The sequence below is a fragment of the Fusarium odoratissimum genome, assembly GCF_000260195.1.
Source record: "Fusarium odoratissimum NRRL 54006 unplaced genomic scaffold supercont1.5, whole genome shotgun sequence".
NCBI lineage: Eukaryota > Fungi > Ascomycota > Sordariomycetes > Hypocreales > Nectriaceae > Fusarium > Fusarium odoratissimum.
The window spans coordinates 552,894-576,721 of NW_022158691.1; the positions used below are offsets into that span (position 1 = coordinate 552,894).

Sequence of the window (23,828 nt, forward strand, 5' to 3'; positions counted from 1 at the left end):
CGCACTAACAGTGCGTGCCAAGAAAGAATTTTTACAGGAGAGAGTTGTGATTACTTATTCATTGGATAGTATGGTTTGGTATAGGGTAGTGCCCTCATTAGTCCATGCTGCCGATGAGCCGTGTCCCTCATACCAGATCTGCTGTCCGTCATCACGACTACACCTGCTAACTCAAACTCAGAGTTCCTTATTGATTCAATCCAACTGTATTGGCTAACTAGAACCATAACTGGTATTGTATTGCACATATGGCTGCGTCAAAGCACATATTCACGCAGTTGAGGTGTAGCTGCAGGGTTCATGGTTCTTGAGTCATGGCTGCAATATCACCAGCTCGACAGAAAGGGTTGGCGACAACGAGAGCAAAACAATACATCCACTTAACCACGTCATATTACAGATATTTTATTGATACATACATAGCTGTTGTATCATTGACAGCAACACTATGATACATCTCTGGGTAACTACATAGCATGTGTTGCATAGAGAACGGAGCCTATTTTTGACAATCAAAACCACCCATGGTTGCACGAGAGTCTGAATAGGAAATAAGCGGAGGTATGACATGAGTCGTGCACCGGGGAGGATACGGAGGCCAACGCTCGCAGCTCTCCAACTCGTCAAATGTGGCTTCGGTAAGAGATGTCCTGCCGATGAGTACTCCGTAGCTGGACATAGTAAGGGATGCGAAGCCGGCTGGCTCCAGATAACTACTCGACTCATGGCGAGTATAGGATGATAGAGTAGGAGTCACGACAAACCACCTTGGGTGAGAGCTACGAAAGTGGCTGGTTGTAATGACGCGAATGGGATGGCTAAATGGATGAAGGGAGCAGGTATATAAAACTTCACTTATTATTGGTGTTGCCTGTCTTTGCGAATCTTGGCCTGACATCTGGCAGCACCTCATGACAGAGACCCCTGCTCTGGGCCATACGTGGATATGGAGCCGAAATTGCTAGTGATGATGTTAACCACAGCAGACATGGGGCCTGGATGTTAACCGGAAGAATACTGCTGCAAATCGATGGACCAGACCCATACGATACAGAGATCCCAAAGTTAAATAACGAATAAACCCCTGAGCAAAGTTGATCAGGGGCATCATCGCTCATTATCCTTGGCCGGACTAGGAATGGGTCAGGGACGGGGGGTTGACCTCACTTTATAGATGCAGGCTTGCAGGGGCTTGTCAAGCGCGGTAACGGACGCAAGTGGATATCTCGGGGTCGCAGTAAATTGCGCTGGAGCCTTTTTGAAGGACTTGATATTTTGCACTGATCGCTGCAACATTCTGGAGTCGTCACTGATCAAGCAGGTCAAGCAGCACAAACTAGACAAGAGCCATGTGAATCCTCAAGCCACAGGTGATGTGCCAATATGCTTGACGAATAGTAACAGAATAAGGTACGAGTCCTTCGCCAGAGGCCTTTCCGGTAATAAGAAACAGAATGTCACTGTGATGGTGAGCAACTGCCGTTCGAGAACAAACCCAGAATCTGGTTGCACTGGAGTCTGGACGCCTTGCCGTATATGCGTATGTCATATAGGATTGTATGTGAAACTTTGGCATCCGCATTTGCTCCGACTTATTAATGGGCTTACGCTATGCATGAAGTCCCATTTGAAAAAGTGTGTGTTTTGCTGCAGGTACCACCCATACACACTTGGCTGAGATCTGTACAAGAAAGAGTGTAAACTCCGTGTTAGGACTTGAATGTTGGACAGATGCCGGCTGGCTGCATCTACCTCCAGTTTGAGCCACGAAATGGCAGTCGTACGAGCAGTCGACGGATATAGGAGCGGGTGGGCGTTGGTGTCACCGGCTAAAGGAGTAGTTCTATCAAGGCTTCGATTCTGAGCAGCGCCAGACATAAATAGTGTCTGTGAACAGCGACATTCTTTTATCTGAGCTTCTTCAGCAGAAGGTTGATCGACAATCACGACGCAACCAAAAGCGACACCAACAGTTTTGATACGAACAGGGTCCAAATTTCAGTTCACTGCTGAACAGGCCTACTCTGCGTCCTGCAAGAAGCCAGGGTTCATCGGAGCTCGACTAGAGGCTCGGGCCCACAAGGTGCTCCGGATCCATCGGTTCCCCGGTTTGCCTGCAGTTTTGTTTGATCCATGCAGGATATTGAATCAACAAATTCCCCTTCTGACGAAAACGACACAAATTGCTCCAAGTTGGGTGAAATATAGGGACGACTTGCATTGGCTTGCAGAATAGAGAAGACACAGCAACATTGGAAGTGCGCAAGCCATTGAGATAGCATGGAACCGTCTCGCTGCTTCGAGCCGATGAAGTTTGGGTCCCAATGTGTCTTGTCTCAATGTTGTCTCAAATGAGATCGTCACCGAAAATCTTCAACAATTGGGGACTTACCTTACATATATCAGAATTCTGGTCTCAACTTACATACCTGAGAGCCCTGTGAGGAAATGGAAGCCAATTCGAAGATTTGGAGCATCTAGAGGGGAAGGGCATTGGCCACCTAGCATAAACCAACAGGGCAAAAAATAGTTTCTTCCCATTCCAGCTACGTGGGATCGTGAATCGTGATAGCCGTGTGTAAGATGGAAGGCGCTCGTTGCAAGGACCTTTCGCGTAGTGACTTATAGCCCCAGCAACAAAGGCACTGAAACTCCTTTCCGGGGAGGTCCTTTGGTACAGAGCAAACGAGCCAGCGAGGATTTAAATTATCTTAGTGGAGTCGACAAGGCCCAAATTTCGTGGGTCAGAAACCAGCTCATGACAGGTTTGGAAATGGCCATGGACGGAGTTGGTACTCTTGGACTAGCTTCTGCTTCTTATGAAGCGAAGCGAAAGATCATCTCTTGGATGGCAACAAGTAGCGCGGGCTCTGGGTTTGTCTTGGCTGGGCCCGAGCTACCAGCAGCTAGTAAATACTTAAGGTGAACTGTGATTTGCTAATCATCCATGAAAATGAAAACAGACACGAGCTGCTTCCCCTGAAGGGTGCAGTTCCAGAAACCAAGAAATCGTCCATTAGCGGAGAGATTTACTGCGAGCCAGGGTCTTTGCTGAGGTTTGGGGATCAGGAAAAGACCTGAAGTCCAAGTTTGCCCGAGTGTCTTGAGACATTGTACACCCTGCTTCTGACAGTAATATAACTGCTGGCCCTCGTTGCTTGTAACATTGAGTTATCGAAGATGGTCAAATTTGGCGGGAGATCACCTCAGTGGCTCTGGTGGATGCAGTTTTAGCAAGTGGACGCATGCAGTGGGCGCAATCTGGGTAGTAACCTGCTTGGGGTGGTGCGCCTTCGAGTCCTCCACCTACCCAGCTCGGGTTAAGACCCTCCGCTCTGGGGCGAGGCTCTAGCCCTGTTCGCTGTCAGGACGACCTGTCTTGGCCGCTCAGTGGACGGGGTGAGCTTCTGTTGGAAGCTTGGGTGGGCTCAGTTGGCGATGGCTAGGACGAGGTCAGGGGCTGGTTTATCTCGAATCGCCGTTGTGCTTGCAACTTGTAGGGCAACGGGAACGACCAATGGGTCTCATTGTTGTGTGGCCAGATAGAAGCATTGCTGTGGCAGGGCCTCCCTCTGAGCAATTCTTATGGGAGTATGTCCGAAGATCCAAAGTCGATTGATTGGAATATTTGGTTAAGGTGATGATGTAGATAGTGGAAGTTGTGGTGCGGTACATAAAGTTGATGGTGTTTGGGTGAGTGGATGAATGGAGCTTGAGCTGGAGAGGGAGGTCGGATTGGATGGAGTGGACAAAAAGGGTCGGGGCGACGGCGACGGCCGCAGGGTTCTTTCTAGCTGCAGGTTCGTGCAGCAGAAATCGCCCACTGTAAATTGATGGCGGGGCCTTTTTTTTGGTAGGTTGGGGGTACTTGATGTTTGGTGGATGAATCCCCAGAATCTTGTGTACCTGAAAACGGATGAACTGGAGTCGACTGAGACATACTGAAAAGCTACTGGTGTTGTGGTCAGCCGGTAAACTCTATAGTCAAGAATTGGATTACGGGCAACGACAATGATGACGGTTACGATTGAGTGAACTTAATTACGATCGAATTTATATGTCTCTCTCTACCTTAGGAACAAGACGAGGAGCAAGTTGGATATTGTCCCAATGGAGGGCTATCCTTCATCCTTCTGTACTTCAGTGGTTACTTGGTGCTGACTCTAGCAGTTAGTTAGTACATACCTTAGGTAGCATTCTGCCGTAATCTGTATCCGTACCGAACCGTGCCTTAATAAGGTACGTTCGATTTACCTTACCAATTGAAGCTTGCGTACCTAGGTCATTAATCTGTCTGCGCACATTATGTTATTGTTGCCGCTGCCGCTGCCACTGGCCAAGTCGAGCCCGCGCCCACTCGTCCACTCTCAGGTTGGGACTACCCACTCAAATGGAAGCACACGCCCCCCTGCCCGGACCTGCTTGTACTGTACCTACTTGCAGGTAGTCCCATCTGTAGTCGGGTCTGTAGCTCACATTCCCTCCCCCCCTAAAGGCCCCTACCACTAAGAATCCTCCTCACTTCTCTCTCCTCCAGCTCCTCTCTCTCCTCCGGCCTTTTCCCTCTCCACTTGCATTTGCATTGCATTTCGCCCATTTCCATCCATCCACCAACTTCAGCCGGCCGAGCTCCTGTTTTCGCCCATCATCAATTTCTCACCTCGAAAGTCGCTCTTTTCTGCTGCTCGACCTGAGCTCGACTTGAATCTGAGTATCGTCGCCGCTCTCCTCGATTCATCTCTCGACACCGCCCCCTTGGTCCTCGGAGATCGCCCAATCTCACCTCCCGTCGCGCGTAAAACCACCCGACAACAAAAGTTGACTGGTCGATCACGATGAACTCGCAAGGCAACAGTGATGTCTCCCCCGAGGCTATGCAGTCGCGAATTCAGCAGGCTCGTCGCGAAGCCGAAACTCTGAAGGACCGAATTAAGAGGAAGAAGGATGATCTCGCCGACACAACTCGTACGTGCTTCCCGATTGCCTAGTCGCCCCGAATTCCTCTGGGAAACGAAACGAAGATGGCTATCAACAATGATATTTATCGACACGCGTCTTGTCAACATATCGTTGTAAACTATGAATTAATGCTGACTTGGTCCTTCTCAATTGTTTAGTTCGCGCTGTCGCACAACAGGCTCATGAGCCTATTCCCAAGAACCAGCTTATGAAGGCCAAGCGAACACTGAAGGGTCACCTGGCTAAGATTTACGCCATGCACTGGTCGACCGATAGGAGGCACCTGGTTTCGGCTTCTCAAGATGGCAAGCTCATTATTTGGGATGCCTATACCACCAACAAGGTCCACGCCATTCCCCTGCGTTCCTCATGGGTTATGACTTGCGCCTATGCACCCAGTGGTAACTTCGTGGCTTGCGGTGGTCTCGACAACATCTGCTCCATCTACAACTTGAACCAGCAACGCGATGGTCCTACCCGTGTTGCTCGTGAGCTTTCTGGTCACGCCGGTTATCTTTCCTGCTGTCGATTTATCAACGACCGCAGCATCCTAACATCCTCTGGTGACATGACCTGTATGAAGTGGGATATTGAGACGGGCCAGAAAGTTACTGAGTTTGCTGACCATCTTGGTGATGTGATGAGCATCAGCCTCAACCCTACCAATCAAAACACCTTCATCTCTGGTGCTTGTGATGCTTTCGCCAAGCTTTGGGATATTCGCGCTGGAAAGGCTGTCCAGACCTTTGCTGGCCATGAGTCCGATATTAACGCCATCCAATTCTTCCCTGACGGCCACTCTTTCGTGACCGGATCGGATGATGCTACTTGCCGTCTCTTCGATATCCGCGCGGATCGCGAACTTAACCTCTACGGAGTAAGTGTGGACTTTTGCAAATTGGTTCTTTGACCCAGACTAACGCAATTGGCAGTCCGAGTCTATTCTCTGTGGTATCACCTCGGTGGCTACATCTGTATCAGGTCGTCTTCTTTTCGCTGGTTACGATGACTTTGAGTGCAAGGTAAGGCATATTTGTGCTTGTGATTGCAAGCTTGTCTTCTCTGGAACTCGTGAGCTAACGCAACCATTAGGTTTGGGACATTACTCGAGGCGAGAAGGTTGGCTCTCTCGTTGGCCACGAGAACCGTGTCAGCTGCTTGGGCGTAAGCAACGATGGCACAAGCTTGTGCACAGGATCTTGGGATTCTCTGGTAAGTTTCTGTCAACGACAAGATCGTACACCGAGAGGAAAATGACTAACAACATTAGCTTAAAATCTGGGCATACTAATTGTTCCTTGCGACTATGAACCTTTTGTCTGGATATATAAATGCCAGTACGTGCCGCGGCGACTATACCATCTGTGTTCGAACGATTATATTGCCCATCGAATCCGAAATCCAAGGACGCCTACCTTGATCGCGACTACTAGCGAATGCAGGACGACGTGACGAACCGCACCTTACCTTTAACACATACCCCTACCGACGACTTTCCCCGGCCGGACTCGATTATTCGTGGTGGATTTGGGGAAGAAAATACACTGGCTGATGCGATACCTCCTTTTCATTATTCCCTATTTACTGTTTTCCCCGTTTCCTGTTTTTTCTCGCACCTGCAAAATTCTCTGCACCATAGTTTCCCCTTTTCTGACACAACGCGGGCTGTTAGTAATGGGTGGTTGTATTATTGGATGGGTTTCCTCTGTTCAGTTGCCCTTTGTATGCGTATCGACTCGACGGCACATGTCTTTCGGTTCCGGGCTGTTTCTACTGCAAAACGAATAATTCAAGGAGCCAAGATCTGCAATGCCGTGGGGGACGATTTTATATGAGGGGAATCCACGGGAGTTGACGGCTATACCGAGCAAAAATTTCAGACCTCGAGATAATACATCATGATGTTTCAAAACTATACGCCTTTTCTCCTGCCATTGCGAATCTTTGCCGACGTTCCCATTGTTGTGTCAACTTGAGGCCTGAGTCTCGGCGCTGAGCGCGAGCTTGAAAGCTCCGACTGGACCACTGGTCTCGACGAGTAAGGAACATCCAAACACACCGTTTATCGAATCCGTATGGCAAAGGGTTTCCAGGGGGTTATGGCAATTACGGACGATAGCATATTGATGTCACACCTGTTGGTATCGCTCTTGATGTCTTGTCACTGTTGCTTCCGACAGTTGTAACCAATGGGCAGGCTTTGGCAAGGAGAGCCTAGTAGGACACGATCACCAAAAAGGGAGACAAGCGTCGCCAGTTGTATAGTGTACTTGCTGTCAGACGTGTGTGTTAAGTCAGGCGGCTACTAGAGATAATGCGTAGGTGCTGTAGAAGGGACGAAATAGACATTCTAATAAAGTTTTCCGTCAACGTTCCACACTTAACCCGTTTGTCTTGCCGGGAGGCTAGGCATATTATATGGAAATTTGTTTATAATATAAGGCATGAGTGAGCATTGTCTACAGGTTTCTGATGATCCTACGGGACTGAGGATCTGCGAGTTTGTGACATTAGATGATGACTCCCGTTAAATGTACTCCATAAAGTGTTGGATGAATGATACAACGAGGTGCTCATTGTCTGTCATAGGCACATCGTTACTAACGAATGATGTTTGGTGCTCGTCTAGGTAACCAGTAACACATGTTAAGTCCGTCTCGGGGAATTAAGTTAACGAATACTTATATGACAGAGAATGGCTCTGGTCATTGTGTTACTGTCTCCAAATGCCTTGACAATCCAGCTTGGTGAGGGTTGAGACAATTTAAAGGACGGCGCGCGCGCACTTGTTGACTATCAGTACTTCCACCTTTTTCGAAAACCGGAAAAGTTATAGAAACTAAAGGAAGATTGTGAAAATAGTTACCGCATGTGGCAAGACGATGCCATCCTCAGATATAAGAACCAATGTGGAGAGACACACAGGACTTTCACAAATCTCGTCATATATACCTACCGAAGAATACGAAGAAACGGGACTGAACAAACCTGCGGGCATTAATACAATAGTATAGCCAGTCTGAAGAAACCCATGGCAATGAAAGAGCCACTTGTTCTTCTCTGACCAGTTATGATAGTTGAGTAGAACTGGGGCCATCCCAGCACAATACTTGACGAGAGCAGAAACAAGGTTAAGAAGACGATGAAATCAGCCATGACGTACTCAGAACCAGGAAGAGAACACGACAACCAAGATATATACTTCACGTAGGACGATGCGTCACGGGACATAGACGAGATGCGTTGTCAAAGGATAGTATCACAAAGCCCGTGTCTGACAATGGCCCGAGGGTTCTCGTGGTCGCCGTGATACACTGTTGGTGAACTTGGAAGAAGGCATGCCATGAACGCATTCGACACTATGCCATGGTTTGTTGGCGGTGCGGGCGAGGCTAACAGTATAGTGAAGCTGAACTGTTGCAGTTCGGGGCATAATAGTTGTGACATGTGTCAGGAACTGATGAATGCTAAAACTTATTGATCAAAGTGCAATCAGAAACAGGGCCCTAAGTAAGACGGTTATCGTTCTAGAAGGCTTCGGGGAAGCCGAAGCATAGATTATGCCAACGGCTTTGACCATGTAAAGGACCCCGCCAGCAACACCTTGTAATTTATGACATTTGAAATTCTCGTGACAGCTGCAGCCAATACCGATCTATACTATGAATAGCGGTGGCATAAGGTTCTGACAGCAAACTGCTATTGATTGTGCCTCGCATGAGTCAGTCAGCCTTGGCCATGCCATGATGTTATTGACGAGGCTGGGTCTGGGGAAATAAGAGTGGTATGGTCATTGCTTGTGATGATGTGCATTAGAAGGATTGGAAACACGCTAGAAGACCATCAGTAGCTGGGAGAAGGTTACCTTGGCCGTTATTTTGCTTATTTTACAACAATGACTTGGTCTGGGCCAGTGAGGTTGGCCGACCTGAGTTGTCAAAACCAATGCGCCCAAGCCCAAGATTCGTACTGTCAAAGATCGAGGCATGAATGGCTTTCAAGATTCGAAAGTTACTTCGAGATGTAAACAATGCCTTGACGGAAAGTACCAGGCGAGGAGGATTCACCGCTGTTCGCTGCTATGACTCTTTGCATTGTTCTGGCAACACAACCGACAATGCATTCACTCATCCTCAGGCCGTGATTCAAAACTGAAGCAGCAAAGAGCCTGACCGTCATTTTCAAGTCCAAGCTTTGTCACCGCCTGCGCCTTGACGTTCCGTGTTGACGCCACGATCGTAGTCGTCATACTCAGCCATGTCGAATAGACGACCGAAGCAAGAGTCGCGTGCCGCCATCCTCGGCTTCTGTTATTTCCTTGACCGCATCCAATTGGATCCATGTCCTGGCTTGAAACGAGATCGTGAAACAACTGCGGAATACGCTAGCGACCTTATAGCCTCCCCTGGTATCATAGGCCGTGTGATTGGACCTGGAGATGAAGCAGCCGGGTCATGCTTATGCTACGAAGTTGGGGAATGAGTAATAAAAGAGTCAGGGCACGGGTCAGTAACAGGCAGAAACTTCTGATGAGCTTAACTTGATTTTGATTTGGCTTGCGAATGATGGTATGATGAATGTCCATCTGAAAGGAATTCTCCGAGGATCGTTGATGCTGGCTTTTGCTCAGCCTGGAGATGAAACCCATGTCATACCTGGCAGAGCGGATTTCTATATCTGTCTATGATTGGCTGGAGATCCAAGATTGATTGGGGTTTGATGCCTGTCACTTCATGTCAGGAACCCGTGGCATTGCCGAGTCCGTTTCTGGATTGTCGCAGAACTTGATGTGTAGATGTGGATGTGGATTTGGATGTGGTGGTCCCGTTGCCTTGGGCGCTTTGTTTGATGCATTTCAAGCTCAGATCAGACGAGGCCAAGTTTTAATACGATCATGATCTGGTGATTCAACCATGAACGGTGTCTTCACGTCTTGATTCGCCATTAGATCGTATCGTCAAAGCGACCAAAGCAAAGCATTCCTCTCCCACATGCCAAAAACTGGTACGTTACCTTCCATCACATTTACCCCTGAATGGAACTGAACAGCCCATCCGGCTGCTGGGACTCACTGGTGCGACTTTGCCGCATCAAATCTCATTTCATCAACTTCTTCAGCAATTTAGTCCCATTAACTTCTCGGACCAGGTGACCCGTCCCGGAACGGAATGCAACATCATCGACCATTTGCCATCCATCCGTAGCATCCATATCCGGCCATGCCGATTAATAACACAGACGTAGCCTTTTGCTCGAAGTGAAGAGAAAAAAAACCGTTGTGAACCCTGGATCCTTGCTTAACCTGGAGCTATCCACCCCTGACTAGATACTCGCGTGGCTTGCATTTGAAGAGCCATTCTGCGCCCATTGTGTCTTATTGTTGTCACATCAGAACACTTCAGGACCCAACGATGAAAGGAAATCTTGATGGGCGGTCAGAGAACCTATTGGGGAATGTGCTCTACCGAGTCTATCTTGATCGAGGAGGGGGTTATCAAAAGATCTGCATTAATATAATTATAAGGGCTGCTTTGAGGCATGTCTTAAGGTTATGGTTGGTATTAGCATCACCATACTCAGCTTACTATTCCACAATCTGATTGGTGCGCGATCCACCAACTGCCCGAAATGTCATACTCATTTCCATATCCATTCGAATTGAGTGAAGGCGTTTCTATTTCGGCGCCCTGCAACGAGCGCTCAATCCCTGCTCCGCCCGAGTCTTGCGCCCTCTGACCGTTTCCAGGACAGATCACCAGGTGGCTCGACCGCGTTCCTCTATTGTTTCCTGTCGATTGCATGCCTGCCGTTTGCCTCCTTAAACATTCCTTCACCAAAGACTCGAATTCTGAAACAAACCAAGCTCGGAAAAAGAGGATCCCATCCCCTTAGACTTGGATTGCCTCGTCACCTTTTGACCCTTGGATCCAAGCTTTTCGCTCATCTCACCGCCCTGTTCCTGGCCATATCCTTGTCTGTATCGATAAACTCCTGTTTGCGTGGTCTTCTCTAACTCGGATTTCGCCTTTGTGTGCCCTGTTCTCCTCTACCTTAACCCCCCTTCTCCACATCTTCCAGAACGATACAACACTTGTGTTTCCAAGTTCGGCCCTGGACGCTGCTCTGGCATTGACCATCTTCACCTTTACACTTGTTGCGAGACACATACATATTAAACCTCCTCCTCCCCTCCAAATCTGCCCGTCATGTCAACTGCCGCTCAAGAAGAGTTTAACGACCTGGTCGCCAAGAACACATATCGCGAAACCCTCCACCCTGAGGACCGTGACGACCCCGATCTCAAGAACCACCAAGATCTTTCCGAAGAAGACGTTTTCCGTAACGCCCAAATCGATAACGCAATGCGCATGCCTACTGTCGATCGCCTCACCGGCGCTGGCGCCTCTGAGATCAAGCTCCCTCCTGTCTCTTTCGACAGCGGCCGCGCTACTGGCGTCAAGGGAGTCATTGCCGATGCGCGAAACTACGAGGCTGCCCGCAAGAACAAGTGGCGACACCGAGTCCGCACTGCCCGCAACAGCATCTTCGGCATTGAAGCTCCTACTCCTGTGAAGAGCGATACCGAGAGCAGCGATGACGATGCGAAGAGCGCAAGTGATGCCGACGAGGAAGCTTTCCTTGCTGAGTGGCGCGAGAGCCGACGACGTGAGCTTGAGAGCGAGGCCAGCCGATCTGTCAGAAATCGACGAACAAGTCCCAGTGTACGCATCTATGGCCGACTAGATGAGGTCGATGCCCTCGGATACCTCGACGCCATTGAGAAGGTTGGAAGGGAAACCACTGTTGTCGTGTTTGTGTATGATCATGAGGTATGCTTTGATCCACCGTTCCTTTAACCAACATCATGCTAACTCGTCTAGTGTGAGGTCTCCGCTACTATCGAGTCAGCACTCATGCCTATTGTCAAGACCAACCCCGAGGTTCACTTCGTCAAGGTCCACTATGAAGAGATCGAATTTGATAACGCTGCTGTGCCCGCTATGCTCGGATATCGAAACCAAGGTGACCTGTTCGCCAACTTGACAGGCCTGATCGAGATGATCCCTGACGATGAGACCTTTGGCACCTCATCGTTAAAGCAACTACTACAAAAACACACTATTCTATAATGTGCTGGGTCATATCATCTTTATTATACCTTTACCACCTTAATGCGGCCACGTCTACGACACACAATCATTATATTATTCCCATGGACATAACTCCAAGCTGATGTCTTTGATTACGATACCCAACCATGGCGTCAAGTCTACCTCAGAGAGGAAGACACGCTTAAAATTTCTTATGTTTTACTGGCATTATGTTTCTTCGTTGGAATATGAATGCAGCAGGAGGAAGAGCTAGAATACTGGACCTAGCTCACTTAGCTGAGAGAAGAGTGCACGAGCATAATGCAATGATATTGGAGCTTCTGGATAGAATTTTGACTTTTGCAATGCAGATAGAGATACCCTCCTACCTTTATGTGGACATGTAGACATTGGGGTACTTGGGATAGATTAATCCTTGTGGGAGAAAGCGATTGAATTCCCATAAAATATATCATTTATACTACATCTTTTGAATTTCGAAATGCTGCTGTCGATGAGGCCACTCTTTCAATCTGGTGTGCTGAGGATTGGACGATATATGGAAGCATGGTAAGCCAGGAACAATCATGGGATGGGGATAGACCCCTTATCAATATCCCAAATCAAGACGTTAGCTTACACAAAGGATGGGCTCTGATCCCTATTCTTCATCAGCTTATCCTCATGGAGATGGTGCCCTTGGATGAAGCTGATATATATGCGATCTGGTGTTGTGACGCCTGCGTGAGCAGATTATCCAACCAAGGGTGCCATTCTTCCCACAGAAAGGGTTACAATCGGACGATTGGTCCAACAAATTGCATCTTACGTCATGCTACAAATATCGTATACGTATGAGAATAATATTCAGACATGGGGCTGCATCTATTGTTGGTTTTGGGCATCGTATAAGTAGTTGAACAACTTGAACCATAGCGGTGAGAATGGTGTAATTAACAAGCTCGTGAAATGACTCTTCTACGAGTCTTATCTCGCGCTTAAATAATAGTAGCACCGATGTAGAAGAAAAGAAATCGGGTTCGGCGGTTAAGTCTATCTCGAAACTGACCTGACAGCACAACAGATGAGACGGGAGGTTTGCTCACGGGGTCTAATGAGTGGGCTATTTCAGCCCGAAACAGAAGTATCATACCCCGCAGTTGCGCTAAGAGGTCACGACGGTTCATGGTGGGGGTTGCAGGGTTCGATAGTGGCATGCTAAAGCGATAAGCCCATAGGTAAGTTGCCTTAGGGATATAGGAAACTGAATATCAGAGGCGTGTCACCAGGGAGTGAGAAACAAACAGGACGAAGAAAGTTTAATAAACAAGTGTTACAAGATATGTGGCTCGACGAAATATTTTCACTTTTGCAGACTTGAAAGTTAACAAAAGCTTGAAACTTCCCAGGTTGATTTGGGCAAACCCCCCCTGGTGCTGTCTCCCTATCTAAATGGGCGTGAAATGCATGGATCCTCTTTGGTGCTAGCAGGGACCCCAGTTTAAGTGACGACAACGAGGACGGGAAAGACATCAAACACATCACAACAACCCTGAGAGTTGGTGAATAGATGATTCAAGTTGCTTCATCGCTTCTGTAGACAAAGTGATAAGTCTGGAGCTCAAGCTTACAGAAAGTCACAAGAAACCGCGTACGTATTTAGGTTCAGGACAACGCTATAATTCGAAGCATCTGTCATGTAAGCTCAAGTTCAAAGCGATCCACAGCTGGACTACCTGCAGCTTGAGTGAGGGAGTGAATATCTATTTCCTCTGTCTTATCCATCCATCTTCTTCTCTAATTTCTCCTGTCCATCAACACTACCTGCTCTTGACTCTTTGAGCTGCCCATCTACGAAAAGAGCCCCTTCTTCTGACAACAGCAAAGGGCATACAGTGTGATCTTATCAGCTTCCAAGCCCGAGCTCATCCTCACAACCCGAACCCCAGACTGTGCGCCATCATCATAGTCAGCAGCCCAGCGACACATTTCATCAACACAACAGGAACCTTTGGATTTGAGTTTTTGACCTCAGCAACACGCTGGCTTTATATTTGACCAACCTCTGCCACGTAAAGTGCACAACATAGCCAAATCTCCACCTCTTTTTGGCTGCCTTGCTCTTTGGCCATAGACAGACAGCCCCAGGCAGCGAAGCAGGCCAAGCTCAGTCTATACGCCTTCGCCAACATTGGACCTCACGGACCCGGAGCAACCTGGAACAACGATACTTCCAGACTGCGTTGAGGCCACATTTTGTGACTCCAACTTCGCCTGTTAGTTTTTTTCTTTTCTCTCCTAAACTCAGCCTTTCCACAAACACGACATAAGAATCCATTCACATCTATTCTTCCACAATATTCCTCCAGGCTTCCCCCCGCCATCGCAGTCCTACGCAGACCCCCCCTTCCCCATTATCCGGCCTTCCGCTCACCCCTCACCTTATCCTCCCACTTCACTCTCACTTGCCCCTCGCAATCCGACTTCACCTGACGCCTCATCGCATTATCCTTCACAGGTTGCTTCTTGCTATGAAGCTTCTGATGGGATAGACCCTGGTTTTACTGTATCTTCGCATCGTTATGGAACAGCAGGATCCTGATACTCCATCCACTCCTTCTGCCGTCCACCGTGATACTGAACACCGATCGACTCGCCAGTCCCCATCGGCATCATCCTCGACCTTTTCGCTTACACCAGCTCCCCAGCGTCGAACCTCGAGTCCCTTCCCCCGCCCAACAACATCGGCAACACCTGGTCCGAGCACAATATCATCGAACCGAAGTTCTTTGTCGACTTCTGAACCTACTCTACGATTTCCTCGCCCCCAAGGCAATCGGCATCTCGCCAACTGGATTTCATCCAGTAATCCAGACATCATGCGTATCACTACCACCACTGAGGACACCGGCTTGTCCGAGTCCACTTATGAACTAATCTCGGGCACCGATACCGAGTCTCAGGATGGAAACTACACCGAGTCTATCAGCGAGTCTGTCGGCTCCCTCGACGTACACTACCCCGAAGACGTCCATAGCCTCGCCGGCACTGAGCAGACATACGACGACGAATCTCTTGCCGATGAGAACGAACCTCCTGTTTTACAATCTGTACAAGAGCCACAGGCTATGTCTGTGTCTGAACCTATGGACATAAACGAGACTCCACAAGCAGAGCAAAGCTGGGCCTCAGTCGTCAAAAACGGCCCTCTCCCTGAGGTCGAGGCTGAAATCGAGGCAGAAGAAGAGCCCGAGCCTCATTCTGCTGCCAAGGCTGAGCCTGAATCTGAGTCAGAGGATGAAGCTCGATCTCGAAGCTCTCTTGAGTATACTCAACAAAGCCTCAAAACCCCATCAATCCCTAGCCCTGACGCTAGCATGACTGAAGACAGCCAGAAGCCGTCTCCTGATGATATCCAAGAGCAGGCAGAGAGCCAGCGAGCGCGATTCAACAAATGGTTGAAGGAAGTTCAGCCCCATCCGATTCGTCCCCGGGAGGCAATGATCAAATTCGCCAAATCTATCTTCCCTGTGGTCCTCGCCCTTGTCTTGATGTCGTTGATCCGCACCTGCTACACTCCACTATCGAAAGAAGTAGTACCCCACATACCCGCAGCCACCTCCGCTGTCACAACTCACCCCACTCTGTTGACTTCAAGTTATACTTCATTGCCAACTTTGCAGATTCTTTCAACATCAGCGGGGCCTACAGGTCTTGTACCTCTTGAGAATCTCCGACCCGATGAGTGGCTCTGGGGTGGCAAGCAGCCCGAGGTGACTGTTACTAAACAGCGAGGTGGCTTTTTAATCCACATGCCTCGAAGTGCTAAGAAACTATGGCTTGATCGTGACTGTCTCAAGTTCGACGCCAAGCGAGGTGATCAATCTGTTGGATTCGGTACCTCATCTGTCGACGAAGGCATTCTTCTCAAGATCCCCAAGGAGGAAGCCCATGGAACAATCAAGGTTGACATTTTCACTACTTGTCGACCCAAGGTTCACAAGGTCCTTCGTATCACATTCCAGAAGGGAATTATCTCAGAGGCTTTGGACTCGACCTGGGCTTTTGCTCAATACTTCCCAGAACTTGTCCCCGCTGCTGCTCAAGAGGCAGAGCGGTGCCTTGAGGAAGCCAAACGCTCCTTGGGAACAGCCTCTGACAACTTCATGAATACATCTGACAGCGTCTTCAAGAACTTGGGACACAGATTCCAAAAGGCCCACCGATCTTTGAGCTGGATCAAGACCGATATCAGAGACCGTGCCAAGATGGCGACAGAGGGCATCTCGAGGCAACTGGAGGCTGTTGCGGGCGACGTCAAGCAGTACATACCGGACGCGCAAGGGATGCAACAACAAGCAAAGTTGGAGTTGCTGAATGCTCAGATCAGAGCTAGGCTCTGGTGGCTCAAGTACACTGCAGGAGAGAAAGAGTATACTCGCTACCAATGTGCGGCCAAGCAGTTCATGGCCAAGACACTTTCAAACGACAGGGAGCTTCGAAAGACAACCAACAAGACCAGTAAGACGTCTGCTTTCGAGCAATTCTTCAGTGCTTGGTCCTCAAAGAACCGCCGAGACACCGGAGAAGGACAGACGGTATAGCGGAAGAAAAAGGACACTTGTTTGTGTGTTATGGCGCAAGGTTTTTCTTTCCATGTTATTCCCCCTCATCATTATCGTTGGACGAGGACTTATATGCCAAGGATGGACTTGGGTTGGCAATGCTGAGGTATAGGTTTATTTGGGCCGGTGGTGGATTTGGAGTTCATGGGTCTCATACCAACTGTAGACGTCTTTTTTCTATTATGGTTGCTCTTTCCTCACTTCTATTTCTATGATAGTCAACGGTATCGACGAACCCCTTTCAGCAGCTTTGAGTGTCTTATATTTGGGCGGAAAGTGATTCGTTGCTGGTGTGGTGAGTTGCCTGTAAGATCAGAACAAAAAGGAGACCAACTATAGTAAGGTAAATAAATTAATTTACTTCATCTCAACTCATGAATCGTATCACTTATCAGTGGAAATGAGCATTGGAGTCAGTCTCCTAGCAACGGAACTAAACAAATAAAAATATCGTGGAATTGTTGTATGGCTTCAGAACTAGATATTTACGGCAAAGGTGAAGCGTTTTGATATATATTCGAATTAGACGGTGAGATTCTGAATGAGTGATGAGCGCAGAATGTTCTATACCCAATATGCGCTCATATCCTGAACCTCTAACATTCACGACATATTGTTAGAGTATGGCTGTGGTTCATAACGAACATCCAAAATCCTGCGCTTTAAGCCCCACCCGATGAGTTACTCCACAGGCAATCTTGCAATCCCCCTGCCCGATCACTTGTTTGAAGGCCTAGCAAGTATCTCTGCAGCTAATAATGGCCTTAGAGGTACTTATTCAGAGCTCCAAGCTGTCCCCAATCACAAGGTAGCATTGTTGACTTTTGCCGCAGAAGTTCTTGCAGCATCAGCACGGAGCAACAGTGGAGGGCACAACAGCCCAGGGGAAAAGGAGGGGCAGTTCAGTTTTTTTTTACAGTAGGCGGCGGGACGGCAGCCTGACGGACAGACAACCTAAGCCCAAGTGAAAACAAATCACCAGACCTTGACCGCAACCCACTTCCACCATCTACTTTCCATACATCCATCAACACCACAGCATAAACTTTCAACACCGCCCCTTGCTTTCCCGGAAGCATCTTTCTAATTACATTTCGCTTATCTGGTAAGTCTGATCGCACGCTTTCCTCTGTCTGGCTTTTGTTCCTTTCTCCCTCCCCATGAGACGCTTGGGGCAATAAAGGTCCTGAGCCCCTCCCTACTTGAGGAGGGGTAAAAGCATGCCTGCGGGACTGGGATCCTGGATATGCAAAAAAAGTTGCTGACGTCTGAGGGGCAACAGAACTTTGAGTTTACATTCTCAACCGAACACGCAAACTATCAAGATGTCTGCTTCCGAGCCCACCGAGCCCAAGGTCGAGGAGACCAAGCCCGAGGAGACCAAGCCTGAGGAGACCAAGCCCGCTGAGGCTGAGAAGCCTGTCACATCCTCGTCCGTCTTCTCTATGTTCGGCGGTGGCGCTAAGAAGGAGAAGAAGGAGGAGGAGGAGCGTGGTGACAACTCTGGCAGTGCCAAGGCCCAGCGAGAGGCTGCTGAGGCTGCTAAGGGTGACGAAGTACGTTTATATGTCTCAGCAGTGGCATGCTGGAACCGTATCCCCGCGAAACGTGTGAGGCTAACAGGAATACTTAAATAGGAGGAGGCTCCCGAGTCCGAGGATGTTCACTTCGAGCCCGTCATCAAGCTGACCGAGAAGGTTGACACCAAGACCAACGAGGAGGCCGAGGAGCAGACCTTCAAGATGCGCGCTAAGCTTTTCAAGTTCGTCAAGGAGAGCAGCGAGTGGAAGGAGCGTGGTACGGGCGACGTTCGTCTGCTCAAGCACAAGGAGAACGGCAAGACCCGACTGGTTATGCGTCGCGACAAGACCCTCAAGGTCTGCGCCAACCACTACATCGTCCCCGAGATGAAGCTCTCCCCCAACGTTGGCTCCGACCGAAGCTGGGTGTGGAACGCTGCTGCCGATGTCAGCGAGGGTGAGCCCGAGGCTGTTACTCTGGCCATCCGATTTGCCAACGCTGAGAGTATGTTCCACCGGTCAATAAACTCCGACCAAAGGCAATCGCTAACTTATTTATAGACGCCAACAACTTCAAGGACTCCTTCATGAAGGCCCAGAAGGAGAATGAGGAGATCTTCAACAAGGCTCAGGAGGCCGAGGCTCCCGCTTCCTAAGCAGCCTATCTCCCACGACCCCTCCCCTTTCCCCTACCCCTTCGGAGATGGATCTGTATGTCGCCAGGGGCTCCCACTCGTTCGTAGCTCCGCGGTTTCCAGAAGCAAGTCCACTCCAACACTCCCATACAGCATGCCACAACAGCAAGCAAGCTCCCCATACTACTGAGGACGCTTGACCCGTCACATACACGCGCGCGCTTCACCCACGCCACAACACCAAATCCTGAGTCTGTTTTTGATATGGATAGATAGAGATTCCTAGGACGGAAAGGACTTTTTTCATTTTTGAGGTGAACGGCCTCGGTTCAGCCCCAGGGCGGATTGGTGGATGGATAGTTAGCATCATAGGAACATCATATCACATAGCACCCTGTTGAAAGAAGTAAAAGAAAAAAAAATCCATAGATACCTTGTTTATTACTATATAAACTGATTGTTAGTGACTCGAATTTGATGAGTTGTGGGCGGTCGATGTGGCTGATGGTGTCGAAGTTGGAGCTGTGGCTGGTGAGTCTCACCGTCATGTTTGCGCTCGTCTCCCGAGTGTTGAGGACTCGAGTAGAATATGAAGAACAGCACTGTTTGAGCGTATGTTGGATCATGGTACAGCTGCCCGTGATAACGTGTGCGCCATGAATCTGCAGGCCAACCGGGTTGTCCTTTGTTCGTTGGATGTTATGGAAGAACTTACATGTCGCTGTCGAGATGCTCCTACTGACAGATTACACAGTCTACAAGCAGAGTTGACAGTCCAGAATAGATCTCCTCTTCTAATATATCTGTTCCCATTGGTATCTTCACGTCATTGGGAAACCCAAAGGACGGAACAGGACATGACGAGCCAAGAAAAAAAGCATGGAGCCCAAGGCCAGGCCAGTGAGAGGTAGTCAAGAGCGGTAACTTTGTGGAGCAAGCGATTCAGTGTGTCCTGTGTCCTGTGCCCTGGAACCTGGAACCCTCCCCCTATAAGCGCAAGACAGGAGACAAAAACAATTCACGTCTTGGTCGTTCGCGTCGAGTCTGTCTGTCTAGGTATAATAATAGATCAGCTTGTTACTTCTAGGGCCTCTCCTCTCGAACTTCTTTTTCCTCTTTCTTTCCTTAACTTGTATTCCCTAGGTACAGAGCCCATATCAGCAAATTCGTGTCGTCTGCCTTAATCGTCAGTTTCACCACTTGCCTCAGCTCTTTGTTAGATTGAGGTACCAGTAGACTTGACTGCGCCTGCCCGGGGCCCATATCCGTACAGCCATTTCTCTGCCCTGCTGCCCCGTCCAACCAGCAACCAGCAACCAACTGTCTCCTGGGCTGTCTTTGGCTGGTACAGGCTGGCGTGTCTCCGTTTTCCGCCGCCGTTTCGTTTCCAGTCCCATCCATTCAATTCATTTTCACTGTACCTTTCCTTGCCTTGCTTTTCCTTGCCTTGCCTTGCCTTGCCTTGCCTTACCTTATGAATTTGTCCCCTTGCTCGTCTTTGTAACCCGACCCGACGCATCACATCCTTTCCTCATCACTTGTGTGTCCCTGTGTATCCACGTCCATCTTCTTGGCTGTTCCCGTCTTTATCTTCCAAATTTGCCCTCCACGTTTGGCTACTTCCAATTGCTGTTTATTGACACGGAGAAAAGATGTTGGTCGAGGTGAGTTGAAAATCCGATCCAATCCAATCCTCTCCCCGAGTCGCATTGCCCTGCTCCTTCGACGTGTATTCGGATCATTTTGCCCCCTTCGGCTGCTGTATTCGTTCATGTTGTTGCTTCGCCGTTTTCGCCTCTTGCTGTAGCCGCAGCCTCTACCTTGGCTTTCTTTCTTGTCTTTGGGTGCTTGATTTGTCATGCTTGACTTTGTTTCGCTTCACGGTCAAGTGTGTCGCGCGGTGAGGCTCTGCAGAGATTGGTCGCGGTCTGTTCGTATCTGTCTGCATCTGCATCTGCCAGTGCTAGCCAGTGTCCGTGTCAGTGACAAACGGTGACAAGCGTCGCGCGTTGAGGTCGGACAGCCAAAGACAGAACACCGGCCATGTATGCCCATGATGCTTTCTATTTGGCAGCTGTAGTGCCTGTTGAGGCACTGATTGGTCTTGTCTTGATGTTTGCTTTTGTGCTCTTGCACTTCTTTGAGCCCGTTTGCTGCGCGTTGTTGCAGCCTCATTCTCGTTATCCATCAGTTTCTGTCACGCACTTTACCACGCCTTTCTATCTCTTCTCTATTCTATTCTCATTTCATGCCTACACTGTGCGCCAGCGCGTCTTAAATCCACTTCATCTATTTGAAGTTTTGTGTTACTGTGTGACTTTTATTGCCTAGCTTTCCACATCTCCAAACACCTGGGCACTACAATCCAACAACTCATCATCATGGCTCCGCGCCGTTCACGAGCAGCACCTGTCAGAGTGACACTTAGAACCAAGGCTAACTCCTTGGAGCGAAAAATCAAAGTTGTCACCGAGCAACATGTCATGTAGGTTTGCGCCAATCTTTTCCGACGTCTCGGCTGCTTTTCTTGAATCGCGTGCCCTTTCGATCAAGAGCTGCTTCCAGAAGCGATTCGAGCAACCTGCTTTCAGGTACTGACAATTGTGTTTTACTAGCGACAAGCCATCACCCGTAGAGGCGTTCCCCATGCGAGAATGGAGCTTGAAGGTCTTCTTGCTAGATGAAGATGGCAACGAGCGCCCCGCAGACGTCTTCACCAAGGTCGTCTATAACCTACACCCTACCTTTGATAATCCCGTTCAGAGTATGTTTAAAACAAATTCCTGAAATTGCGAGGCAAAGCATGATGATTAACAACTTTGCGCTACCTACCAGGCTTCCAGAAAGCACCCTTCACGTGTAAGAACGAGGGCTGGGGCGAGTTCGAGATTAGCATCGACTGTTACACCACGGAGAAGACCAAGCTAGCGCCCATCATTCATGATCTCAACTTCCAACAGGACCGATATGAGCAGACGCATACTGTGGTCTTCAAAAACCCTTCACAGAACTTACAGGAGCGCTTGCGTGAAACTGGTCCTCTTCCCACCGATGATGACCACAGGCCCAAGAAGAAGGGAATTGCGACCAAGAAGAGCTCCCAGAAGTATGACTACGAGAAGATTGCAGAGTCCCTGGAGAAGCTCGAGGAGGAGGATCTGCTGCGGGTGATTCAGATTATCAACGAAAACAAGGGACCAGACACGTACATTAGAAGTGATGTCGAAGGTGAGTTCTCCCGTCAAGTTTGTATCACCATTCGTACCCTTGCCCCTTCCTTTACGTTTTGGTTGCATATCCACCCTTGTCTTTTCCATGAAATTGATGTGTATGGTGGGCTAATAGTGGATGACTTGGTTAAAGCCGGAGAGTTCTCGATTGATCTCTACACTATGCCGGATGGCTTGACGTCGAAGCTTTGGGATCACCTTGTAAGTTTTCCTGTCGGTCGTTGCTGAGCGTTTCGTGATTACTGACCACGTCGATTTGGCAATAGTCCAAGAAGGGCCTTGTCGGCTAGATGTCCAAGTAGTCGTATCCGATTGTTAATGCTTCTAATGTTATTCCGTCGACAAATAGGTCTATAGTTTGTGCTTGGGAGTTGCTGAAGCATCTGGATTTAGGAAAATGACGAGTTAATGAGCACGGAGGGGACGGACCAGAAAGGGAAAGGGAACCAAAAAGATGTATCTGACCTTTTTTTTCTTTAACTATGTGTTCCAACGGAGTAATCGCCTACAGTATCACCTCATTGAAAGTTCTGTATTATATGCTATCCTGTTGTCTTGATCGTCCCCCAGATAGAATGATATGATAGGATGCTGTAACAACCCCGTTGATGGATGGACGTCGGATTTCGGGCCCGGGTGATGGACGTCGAAGGAGAACTGGCCAATAAAATCGAGGCTTGGCTCGGCTTCGACCGGTCAGCTCAGCGGACCGGATCGATCATCTCAATCGGGTCGGTCATTGAATCTTGCCGTTTCTCGTGGGCGGAGGATGTAACGGAGGGCCGTGTCATTGCGGATGTTGCCCGGCCTGGATACCCGAGAATGTAGAGCGTCTCGATGCAAATCGCTTTATGGATGTTGAAACCTGATCACGAACTTGAGGATGCCAAACAACACAAGTAGGTTGGAGCATGAGGCGACGGCCTCTGATGCGTTCCAGGCGGATCTCGTTGTAAATTGACGATTGCTTGGGTAACAGGGTACTATAAAATCTGCCGTTCCTTAAACGCTGGGTTCAAACAATGAAGAGCCAAGGTCCTGGGTGGGGAGTATTCAAGGTATGGCTCTGGATCTCTAGGTCCTTCGTGCTAATATTCAACAACCAGCTGCGCATCAACGTGACACTTCTATTGGAACACATCATCGTCGCTCCCCTTCAGATCATCTACAAAGCAATACCCCTCACACCTCCCAACTACCGGTCCGGCTGAGACGCAACTCTAGTTGATGACTTGGTGAGCCGCATCGGCACTTGTGGGACCTGAGTAGCAGTGACACCTTGGTTCAGGAAGTGAGCGGGGATCTGTTTGCACGGGTTTCCCGGCAGTGACGGAAAGATGGACACAGTGGAGGACAAAGATAAGCAAGCGAGGAGTTATTCTCCGCTTGAGTGCGTTGTTGTTACGTACGCATCGTGGCAGGGGTCCTTTGGTGGTTTACACGATGGCAAGCAATAGGGCGTCGTTTGGTGAGATATCAGAACAGCTACTGCAAGTTGGGCGTTTTGTAAGCCACATTCTTGAGCTCCCGTCCGGAGTTAGGGGATCATGTAGTTTCCCGGCCCCGGCTCCGGCCCCGGCCCGGAAATCAAACAGAGGCGGGTATTTATATGCAAGATTGTGTTGCTACAGACCAAGTCACTACACATACATATGTAAGTGAGAAGCGTGTGGGTGAGACATGACGGTTGCTGATAGCTGCCATTGACGAATGGAAAGAAAGCAGGGGTAGCATTCGTCTCTGCGGGGTTTAGGAGGATTTCGACCGT

At 49.0% G+C, this 23,828-nt stretch overlaps 5 protein-coding genes across 13 annotated transcripts; all 5 read left to right on the plus strand.

The window, feature by feature from the left end:
* Positions 1-4,435: 4,435 nt before the first annotated feature.
* On the plus strand, positions 4,436-7,413 carry FOIG_04134 (guanine nucleotide-binding protein subunit beta). 2 transcript variants are annotated; one of them, XM_031202220.1, is made up of 5 exons: positions 4,436-4,965; positions 5,118-5,836; positions 5,892-5,981; positions 6,052-6,171; positions 6,230-7,413. In XM_031202220.1, exons 1-5 carry the CDS (start codon positions 4,836-4,838, stop codon positions 6,248-6,250), a joined length of 1,080 nt encoding a protein of 359 aa, XP_031067667.1. In that variant the 5' UTR covers positions 4,436-4,835; the 3' UTR covers positions 6,251-7,413. The 2 variants fall into 2 exon arrangements, with proteins under 2 accessions (XP_031067667.1, XP_031067668.1); XM_031202221.1 differs by having other exon boundaries at positions 4,436-5,836.
* A 3,248-nt stretch (positions 7,414-10,661) lies between these two features.
* On the plus strand, positions 10,662-12,908 carry FOIG_04135 (uncharacterized protein). The gene is made up of 2 exons (XM_031202222.1): positions 10,662-11,789; positions 11,841-12,908. The coding sequence occupies exons 1-2, from the start codon at positions 11,166-11,168 to the stop codon at positions 12,087-12,089; spliced, it is 873 nt and encodes a 290-aa protein (XP_031067669.1). The 5' UTR covers positions 10,662-11,165; the 3' UTR covers positions 12,090-12,908.
* A 636-nt stretch (positions 12,909-13,544) lies between these two features.
* FOIG_04136 (uncharacterized protein) lies at positions 13,545-17,054 on the plus strand. 3 transcript variants are annotated; one of them, XM_031202223.1, is made up of 2 exons: positions 13,545-14,326; positions 14,569-17,054. In XM_031202223.1, exon 2 carries the CDS (start codon positions 14,633-14,635, stop codon positions 16,652-16,654), a length of 2,022 nt encoding a protein of 673 aa, XP_031067670.1. In that variant the 5' UTR covers positions 13,545-14,326; positions 14,569-14,632; the 3' UTR covers positions 16,655-17,054. The 3 variants fall into 3 exon arrangements, with proteins under 3 accessions (XP_031067670.1, XP_031067671.1, XP_031067672.1); XM_031202224.1 differs by having other exon boundaries at positions 14,711-17,054; XM_031202225.1 differs by having other exon boundaries at positions 14,759-17,054.
* Positions 17,055-17,598: 544 nt separating this feature from the next.
* FOIG_04137 (uncharacterized protein) lies at positions 17,599-19,607 on the plus strand. The gene is made up of 4 exons (XM_031202226.1): positions 17,599-17,780; positions 17,958-18,231; positions 18,313-18,700; positions 18,757-19,607. Exons 2-4 carry the CDS (start codon positions 18,001-18,003, stop codon positions 18,849-18,851), a joined length of 714 nt encoding a protein of 237 aa, XP_031067673.1. The 5' UTR covers positions 17,599-17,780; positions 17,958-18,000; the 3' UTR covers positions 18,852-19,607.
* Positions 19,608-19,916: 309 nt separating this feature from the next.
* FOIG_04138 (transcription initiation factor TFIID/TFIIF subunit) lies at positions 19,917-22,755 on the plus strand. 6 transcript variants are annotated; one of them, XM_031202231.1, is made up of 6 exons: positions 19,917-20,494; positions 21,281-21,315; positions 21,446-21,594; positions 21,666-22,058; positions 22,194-22,261; positions 22,327-22,755. In XM_031202231.1, exons 1-6 carry the CDS (start codon positions 20,483-20,485, stop codon positions 22,348-22,350), a joined length of 681 nt encoding a protein of 226 aa, XP_031067678.1. In that variant the 5' UTR covers positions 19,917-20,482; the 3' UTR covers positions 22,351-22,755. The 6 variants fall into 6 exon arrangements, with proteins under 6 accessions (XP_031067678.1, XP_031067677.1, XP_031067676.1 ...); XM_031202230.1 differs by having other exon boundaries at positions 22,176-22,261; positions 22,327-22,712; XM_031202229.1 differs by having other exon boundaries at positions 20,134-21,315.
* Positions 22,756-23,828: the final 1,073 nt, after the last annotated feature.